General features: G+C 44.6%; 1 protein-coding gene across 2 annotated transcripts; it reads left to right on the forward strand.

Moving 5' to 3' along the window:
• Positions 1 to 1322: 1322 nt before the first annotated feature.
• Positions 1323 to 6026, forward strand: GOT1L1 (glutamic-oxaloacetic transaminase 1 like 1). Of its 2 annotated transcripts, none has more exons than XM_045460606.1 (9): positions 1323 to 1562; positions 2321 to 2502; positions 3239 to 3350; positions 3598 to 3707; positions 3923 to 4015; positions 4109 to 4259; positions 4767 to 4932; positions 5436 to 5578; positions 5826 to 6026. In XM_045460606.1, the coding sequence occupies exons 1-9, from the start codon at positions 1448 to 1450 to the stop codon at positions 5972 to 5974; spliced, it is 1221 nt and encodes a 406-aa protein (XP_045316562.1). In that variant the 5' UTR covers positions 1323 to 1447; the 3' UTR covers positions 5975 to 6026. The 2 variants fall into 2 exon arrangements, with proteins under 2 accessions (XP_045316562.1, XP_045316570.1); XM_045460614.1 differs by having other exon boundaries at positions 3926 to 4015.
• Positions 6027 to 9521: the final 3495 nt, after the last annotated feature.

The following is a 9521-nucleotide window of genomic DNA, read 5'->3' on the forward strand; positions in this document are numbered from 1 at the left end:
TCACAAGGCAGAATTTGAAGCAGGCTCCAGGCTCTTAGCTGTCAGCACAGAGCCGGATGTAGGGCTCGAACCCACAAACTGTGAGATCATGATCTGACCCGAAGTCGGATACTTAACTGACTGAGCCACCCATGCATCCCTTTAAAAAAATTTTTTTAATGTTTATTTTTGAGAGAGAGAGAGAGAGAGAGAGAGAGAGAGAGAGAGAATACAAGCAGGGGAAGGGCAGAGAGAGAGGGAGACACAGAATCCGAAGCAGGCTCCAGGCTTGCAAAGTTATTTTTGAAAAATAAAAGAAGAGGGACGTGTGGGTGGCTCAGTTGGTTAAGTGTCTGACTCTTAGTTTCAGCTTGGGTCATAATCTCACCGTTCGAGCCCTCCCTCTCTCTCTGCCCCTCTCTTGCTTGCTCTCTCTCTCTCTCAAAATAAATAATCCAAAAAATAAAATAAGATAAGATAAAATAAATAAAAGAAGAAAGCAAAATGCAAGACTGATCCTACAGAGACTGGCTCTTTCTGCCCTTGATATCTGCCATCTACACTTGCTGCTTGGTCTACTGCTGAACCAGTTAACACATGTAGAAGTCTTGGCTCTAGAACTGAGAGAAAATAGGATTGGCTTACTGAGCTGCCTATGATACTGTTTCTTTTTTTTTTAATTAAATTAAAATTTTAAAATGAAGTTTATGTATTGATTTTGAGAGAGAGTGAGAGCGCAAGTAAGCATGTGCTCGAGGGAGTTATAGAGAGAGAATCCCAAGCAGGCTCTGCACTGTCAGCACAAGCCTGATGGGGGGCTTGAAATCACAAACTGTGATCATGGCCTGAGCCAAGATGGAGAGTTGGATGCTTAACCAACTGAGCCACACAGGTACCCCATATTATACTGTTTCTAAACATAGTAGTCTTATTTAAAATAACTGTGGAAGAAAACAGTGCTCTCTTTCCATTCCTTTTAAAATCTGGGGCCCTTAGCAAAATGAAAGCAGAAACTTTTGAAATGTATCCCTCAACTTGCGTCATGGCTGGGTCTGAGGTTCTCACTTCTGCAGGAGAAGCTCTCCCCTGGCCCAGGGGCCTCGTTGCCTTGCCCTTTCTTCCAAGGGGCTGCCTTGTTATTTTGGATTGGGCAACTGAGGGAAGAGAAGGCAGTGAGGTAGAGAGAGGTGCCTAGTAATTCCAGGTCCTCCCACCCCCTGCTCTCTGCCCACTCTCTCAGGGGATCATCCTCAACTGCCATGGAATATTCCCATAGCCTTCGGGAATCACCCCCTCAGAGACCAGAATTTGTAGGGTTCTGTTGCTCTGGTAACCAGCGATCTGGAGCCTCTGCATTGGACTTGCTGCAGTTCTGGAAAGAGGCAGCCCTGGTTGGGCCAGGCTTGGGGGAAGGCTTTGGGGCAGGAGCAGGGGACAGCAGAGGCTTGGCCATACTTGTATCTCAGTGATGCCCACCCTTTCAGTGTTCTTGGATGTGCCCCTAGCCCAGAAGCTAGAGAGCAGCTTATTAAAGACCTACAAGCAAGACGATTGTCCTAACAAGATGTTCCTGGCCTATAAAGGTAGATGTCTCATGGTTTTGGAAAAAAGCAGAAAATGTCCTGGATCATTCTGTGCCCTTTGCCTTTCACTAGGACTTCCAGGGATGGGGTAAGACCTATGTCCTGTACCCTGGCTCTATGCTTCAGGGTCTGCTTGGGCACTATACTTTTTCCCTGATCCTCTCCCCTTTTCTGTTCCTGAACTAAGACTGGCTCCCAAAATGGACTCTTGTGAAATGCAGCCAGCCCTTGCCACTGTGAAAGTCAGGGTTACCTTTGTTTAGTCTTGTATATATACGGCACATGTGGTGTATCATTTTTGCCCTTTAAAATGGCATAGATTTAGGGGCACCTGGGTGGCTCAGTCAGTTAAGCCTCCAGCTCTTGATTTCAGCTCAGGTCATGATCTCACAGTTTGTGAGTTCGACCCCTGACAGTGTGGAGCATGCTTGGGATTCCCTCTCTGCCCCTCCCTCTCTCTGTGTCTCTCAAAAAAACAAAACAAAACAAAAACAAAAAACTTTAAAGAAAGTGACATAGGTTTAAAAAAAATGGCATAGGGTTCAGTTGTCTTTAAAAAGACAAAAATTATACACATTCACTGACGGCATGTTGTTTTATAAGGGGGAGGGAAGAAAAAAGTTGTCTTTTCCTAGGCAACTTTCCAAAGCCCCAAGAAAGCCAAGACAGATGAATTGTTTGTGGGCTATCTGCAGAGCCCAGACCTGGAGGCCCCGAGGCAAGGCATCCAGAGCTCCCTCTGTGGTTTTCCCTCACAGTCTGTATGAGTAACAAAGGCCAGCCCTGGGTTTCTTCCGTGGTGCGCAAGACCCGACTGCAGATTGCACAGGATCCCTCTCTGAACTACGAGTACATGCCGGTGATGGGCATGAAATCATTCATCCAGGCCTCCTTGAAACTCCTCTTTGGAAGGCACAACCAAGTCATTGTGGAGAACAGGGTGAGATGAAGGGCCCTTTGTTTATTCACCCAGATACAGGGAGTGGGGCTCTGGGGTTGTACAGTCTTAAACCCGGAAGGGGCCTTGGAGGGTTCCCTGGCATTGACAGAGGACACCCCTGAGACTCAGAGTCCAGAGACTTAGTCCGTGAAGGGCAGAGCCAGGATCAGAACCTGAAGAACCACACTGCTGATGTACAAGCTCTTTCGAGAAAGGAATAGTCAGGGGGCGCTTGGGTGGCTCAGTCGGCTAAACGTCTGACTCTTGATTTTGGCTCTGGTCATGATCTCACGGTTCATGGGATAGAGCCCCATGTGGAGCTCTGAGCTGACAGTGTGGAGCCTGCTTGGGATTCTCTCTCCCTGTCTGCCCCTCCCCTGCACACTCATATGCTCTCTCTCTCTCTCTCTCAAAATAAATAAATAAACACTAAAAAAAAGAAATGTCTGGATTTGAGGCAGCACTAATATCACTATTACTCTTTTTTAAAGAGTTCATTCTTTTTTTAAAGTGTATTTATTTTGAGAGAGAGAGAGAGAATGAGGGGAGGAGTAGAGAGAGAGGGAGAGAGAGAATCCCAAGCAGGCTCCATGCTTTCTGCATGGAGTCCAACTCGGGGCTCAAACCCACAAACTGTGAGATCATGACCTGAATCAACATCAAGAGTCAGATGCTAAACCGACTAAGCCACTCAAGCTCCCCTCAAGAGTTATTTCGTTTTATTTTCTGCTGGTAGGTAGGGGGTGTGCACACTGTTGGTGACAATGGTGCCTTCCAACTTGGGGCCCAATTCCTCAAAATTTGGCGTCAAGATTCTCAAGTAGTTTACATTATTTCTTCTAGAAAAGGTGAGTATTATGCAAAGTGAGGGTGACAGAAGATTCTTCTCCCCTGTTCCTGATTCCTGCCCCATTTGCAATCTTCACTGTTGTCCTTCTCACTCTCTGTCATGAACAAAATGGTGTGGATGAGCCAAGTATGTTTGTCCTTTTCCTGTTATTGTCCCACCTTCAGCCATTGACCTCGAGGCCCATTCTCTGGCATGTCTGCCGCCATTTTTTCTGTACCAACTGGAGGGGGGCTGTGTTCCCACAGAGCCACATGGACTCGTCTTCCAGGACATGGGCTTTAAAGTTTCCGAATACTCCTTCTGGGACCCCAAGAAGCTGCGTGTGGACCCCAACGTGCTTCTCAATGTGGTGGAGGTAGAGGGGCCCTGCTCAGAATCTTCTCCCCACACCTGATTACAGTTTTATTTTCCTTTCCTCCCCTCCACCCCTGTCATCATGAAAGACCTTTCCTAGGCTTGGATTTGCCTGTTTAGTAGGAACCAACATGGAGGATCCCTTCTCCTCCATGGGCCCTGATACCACTCCCACTTGGTAGGGGAAATGCCTAATGAGACAATGTCTACCTGCAGCAGGCCCCACATGGCTGTATCTTTGTGATTGGGAAGACTGGTGACTGCAAGTTGACACAAAGTCAGTGGGCAAGGTTGATGGCCAGCATGAAGGTGAGGCCAGTATCCACCTGACTTTCCTCCCTCTCACCATCCACCATCTCCTCCACCAATCTTGTCCTTTTCCTGTTCTCCTTTCTCCTACAGAGAAAGCAGATATTCCCATTTTTTGACATTCCCTATCAAGGCTTATCCACCGGGGACCTGGAAGAAGATACTAATTTCTTACAATACTTTGTGTCTCAAGGTTTTGAATTCTTCTGCAGCCAGTCTCTGTCCAAGACTTTTGGCATCTATGGTACAGTATGGGGAGAAGGGCAAGGGAAGGCCTAGTGCTCAAATGGTGCCACAGCCATGGCACTAATGATGTATTTGACATCTCTACCGTCTGGAGAGAGCCAAGGCCTCCAGGGAGAGCACCATGGAGGCAGATGGGAAGAACACCGAGCTACAAGTCAGGTTCTGTGATATTGTCTCCATTCAGCTACTAAAACTAGCCACTAAAACTGACTCCAGTGAAATCATTTTGCCCCTTTGGGCCTCTGTTTCCTCAGCTATAAGATGAAGGGGTAGGACTTAGTGATCCTTCAAGTGCCTCCCATCTTGAGACACTTACTTATGGCTACTTTTTCTGGAAGAAGAGCCTCTGGCAACTTCCTGGGGCCTGGATAGCTGCTTGGCTAGGCTACAAGTAGGAGGGCCCTGTAGTCCAACCCTCTCTTCTACAAGGTTGGAGGTAGGGTCATAAAGGAAGGCTCTGGTAATGGAGGAGGAGACTGAGGGGCTATCTGTTTCAATGCTGCAGATGAGGGAGTGGGGATCCTGGTCGTGGTGGCACTCAACAACCAGCTCCTGCTATGTGTCCTCTCCCAGCTGATGACACTCACCCGGGCCCTGTGGCTAAACTCTCCCAGTAGGGGTGCTCGCATTATCACCTCCATCCTCTGTAACCCTGCTCTTCAGGGAGAATGGTAAGGGCAGAGGGTGGGGGCAGGAAGGGGGATGGCAGAGCCTCTAGACATACCTGTAGACCTGCCAATTCACAGGATTCTTCCTTGCCTCTTTGACTCCATTCATTCGTCAACATTTGCTGAGTACCCACTGTGTACTAATTGTAGGGGCCATGCCAAAAGTTGCCTTACCTTGGGGGAGGGGGTAAGAGGACATTCTTTTTGGACACAGTCCAGTGAATTATTTGAACTCTTTCAGATTGCAGGAGGAGGTTAGGCAGCATCAAGGGTTTGCTACTCTGGCAAAATCTGCCTACAAGCCTGCTTGGCTTGCTTTAATTTATATGGGCTGAAACTCTCCTCCTATTTATAATCATTCCAGATCCCTGGCTCTCCTAGTGTGCCCTCAGGCACCCTGGTTGGGGCTTATGAAGGGAAGAAGAATGGAATGGCAATGAGGAGGTTGAGAGCAGGGGGAGGGTAGAACCTCATACTTTAATTCCTTGCTGTCTTTCCTTTCGCAGGAAGCACAGCCTGAAAGGACTTGTAGAGGACATCATGCTGACCAAGGAAAAGGTGAAGGAGAAGCTCCGGCTCCTGGGAACCCCTGGTTCCTGGGATCACATCACGGACCAGAGTGGGCCCCATAGCTACCTTGGACTCAACTGTAAGTATCTAAGAGGTGGTAGCTCACCCTTTCTGGCCTTGGGCTTATAATTGAGCATTAAACTTCACTGACCTGTCCCTAGCTTCACCTCAGAGTCTGATTCTTTCCTGAGGGAAGTAGAGCTGCTTTAAAGACCCTTCTGGATCCCCAGAAATGCTGACACTCCCTATTCTCTGTAATCCACCCTGGGCTAGAGGAGAGTTAGAGGTGGCCACCTTTGTATCTCAGACCCTGTGATTATCACCAGCTGAACAGGTGGAGTACCTGGTCAAGGAAAAGCATATCTACATCCCCAAGGATGGTCAGATCAACTTCACCTGCATCAATGCCTGCAATATAGATTACATCACTCAGAGCATCAATGAGGCTGTCCTTTCCATCAAGGGCTCACAGTAATGTCTTCAGACAGTCAATGTCTTCTGGCCAGAATAAAAAGCTTTAGTCTTTGCAAAAATTCTGTGCTGATTATTCATTGCTGCAATTCATTTCTCTGCAAAGCACTCTCTCTTTCTGTCTATTTATGAAGCATTGGTCTGGAATCAGCAAGGAAAAAAAGCCCAGAGAGAAAGGGAATGTCTATCTTCATTGACCATCTCATGTTTATTGAACACATACTATATTAAGGCCCTGATTTGGTGGTGTCTTTGTTTGGGTTGTTATACCAAAATACCAAGAAATTTGGTGTCTGGTGAAGGCCCACCTCCTGGTTCATAAACAGCATCTTCTAGCTGTAATATCACATTGTGGAAGAAGCAGGGGATCTCCCTAGGGCTTCTTTTATAAGGACACTAATCCCATTTATGAGGGCTCTGCCTCTATGATCCAACGACATCCAAACACCACCACATTGAAGATTAGGTTTCAACGTGTGAATTTTAAGGTGTCATGAACATTCAGATAATAGTATCTGGGCAACAAAGGGAAAATAAAGAGAAGGCAAAAAAACCAGGTACAATCCAGTCCTTTTTCTCCAGAACCACACAGGTGCCTTTTTTTTTTTTTTTTTTTTTTTTTGAGAGAGAGAGAGAGCACAAGCAAAGGGAGAGTGAGAATCTTAAGCAGTTTCCAAGCTCAGTGTGGAGCCCATTGTTGGGTTAAATCCCATGACCCTGGGATCATGACCTGAGCTGAAATCAAGAATTGGTCGCTTTGGTAATGCAAGCTGGTGCAGCCACTCTGGAAAACAGTATGGAGGTTCCTCAAAAAATGAAAAATAGAACTACCCTATGACCCAGCAACTGCACTACTAAGCATTTATCCACGGGATACAGGTGTGCTGTTTAGAAGGGACACATGCACCCCAATGTTTATAGCAGCACCATCGACAATAGCCAAAGTATGGAAGGAGCCCAAATGTCCATCGATGGATGAATGGATAAAGAAGATGTGGTATACACACACACACACACACACACACACACATACACACACACACACACACACACACACACACACACACACACAATGGAGTATTACTTGGCAATCAAAAAGAATGAAATCTTGCCATTTGCAACTACGTGGAGGGAACTGGAGGGTATTATTCTAAGCGAAATTAGTCAGTCAGAGAAAGACAAATATCATATGACTTCACTCATATGAGGACTTTAAGAGACAAAACAGATGAACATAAGGGAAGGGAAACAAAAATAATATAAAAACAGGCAGGGGACAAAACATAAGAGACTTAAATATGGAGAACAGACAGAGGGTTACATGAGGGTTTGTAGGAGGCGGGATGGGCTAAATGGGTAAGGGGCACTAAGGAATCTACTCCTGAAATCATTTTTGCAGTATATGCTAACTAATTTGGATGTAAATTAAAAAAATAATAATAAAACAAGTTAATAAAAAAAAAATTGGTCACTTAATCAACTGACCCACCCAGGCATCCCTATAGGTTCTTCTCAAGATTCCTTTGGTCCTTAGCTTCTAAGGGCTTCTAGCCTGAATGTCAGAAGAACTCTAGAGGAACGAACCCTCGGTGCATATGGGTGGCATGTTTTAACCATTCTCAAAGGTGTTTTAGCATGAGGATAGAATTTATTCAACCAGGTTCTCCCCAACATTCTGAGCCTAAGAAAATAATACTAGTGACTTTTAGATTATATAGGTTAGAAAGCATTGAACTAGCAGAGCAAAACCACTGCCTGTGACCTTTTCTACTAGTGGCTTACATGAGATACAAGGGGTTCTAATGCCCCCAGCCCAGGATTCTGGCAACATTTGAGGGAGGAATAGTTGTCCTCCCACACTTTGTTTCTAGTTGACTTCAGGACCCCATTTAAAAATTTCTTACTGAATGTTCATTTAAGCCTTCCTTGAAACTAGTTTCTGTCTTGATCACCTCTTATTTAGTATCAGATGCCTGATCATTACTTTTTTTTTAATTTTTAATTTTTATTTATTTATTTTTTCCTCAAAAATTTATTTTATTTTTTATTTTTATTTTTATTTATTTAAAAAAATTTTTTAACGTTTATTCATTTTTTTGAGAGGCAGAGAGACAGAGTGTGAGCAGGGGAGGGACAGAGAGAGAGGGAGACACAAGATCTGAAGCAGGCTCCAGGCTCTGAGCTGTCAGCACAGTGCCTGATGAGGGGCTTGAACTTGTGAACTGCGAGATCATGACCTGAGCCAAAGTCAGCCACTTAACCGACTAAGCCACCCAGGCACCCCTTTTTAAAATTTTGATTTATTTTTTAATTTTATTTTTTAAAAATTTACATCCAAATTAGTTAGCATATAGTGCAACAATGATTTCAGGAGTAGATTCCTTAATGCCCCTTACCCATTTAGCCCATCCCCCCTCTCACAAACCCTCATGTAACCCTCTGTTCTCCATATTTAAGTCTCTTATGTTTTGTCCCCCTCCCTGTTTTTATATTATTTTTGTTTCCCTTCCTTTATGTTCATCTGTTTTGTCTCTTAAAGTCCTCATATGGGTGAAGTCATATGATATTTGTTTTTCTCTGATTGACTAACTTCACTTAGCATAATACCCTCCAGTTCCATTCACGTAGTTGCAAATGGCAAGATTTCATTCTTTTTGATTGCTGAGTAATACTCCATTGTATATATATACCACATCTTCTTTATCCATTCATCCATCGATGGACATATGGGCTCTTTCCATACTTTGGCTATTGTTGATAGTGTTGCTGTAAACATTGGGGTGCATGTGTCCCTTCGAAACAGCACACCTGTATCCCTTAGATAAATACCTAGTAGTGCAGTTGCTGGGTCGTAGGGTAGCTCTATTTTTCATTTTTTGAGGAACCTCCATACTGTTTTCCAGAGTGGCTGCATCAGCTTGCATTCCCACCAACAACGCAAAAGAGATCCTATTTCTCTGAATCCTAGCCAACATCTGCTGTTGCTTGAGTTGTTAATGTTAGCCATTCTGACAGGTGTGAGGTGATATCTCAGTGTGGTTTTGATTTGTATTTCCCTGATGATGAGTGATGTTGGTCATTTTTTCATGTGTCAGTTGGCCATCTGGATGTCTTCTTTGGAGAAGTGTCTATTCATGTCTTTTGCCCATTTCTTCACTGGATTATTTGTTTTTTGGGTGTTGAGTTTGATAAGTTCTTTATAGATTTTGGATACTAACCCTTTATCTGATATGTCGTTTGCAAATATCTTCTCCCATTCTGTCGGTTGCCTTTTAGTTTTGCTGATTGTTTCCTTTGCTGTGCAGAAGGTTTTTATTTTGATGAGGTCCCAGTAGTTCATTTTGCTTTTGTTTCCCCTGCTTCCAAAGACATGTTGAGTAAGAAGTTGCTGAGGCCAAGATCAAAGAGGTTTTTTCCTGCTTTCTCCTCGAGGATTTTGATGGCTTCCTGTCTTACATTGAAGTCTTTCATCCATTTTGAGTTTATTTTTGTGTATGGTGTAAGAAAGTGGTCCAGGTTCATTCTTCTGCATGTCGCTGTCCAGTTTTCCC

This window comes from Leopardus geoffroyi, chromosome B1 (genome assembly GCF_018350155.1).
Source record: "Leopardus geoffroyi isolate Oge1 chromosome B1, O.geoffroyi_Oge1_pat1.0, whole genome shotgun sequence".
Taxonomy (NCBI): Eukaryota; Metazoa; Chordata; class Mammalia; order Carnivora; family Felidae; genus Leopardus; species Leopardus geoffroyi.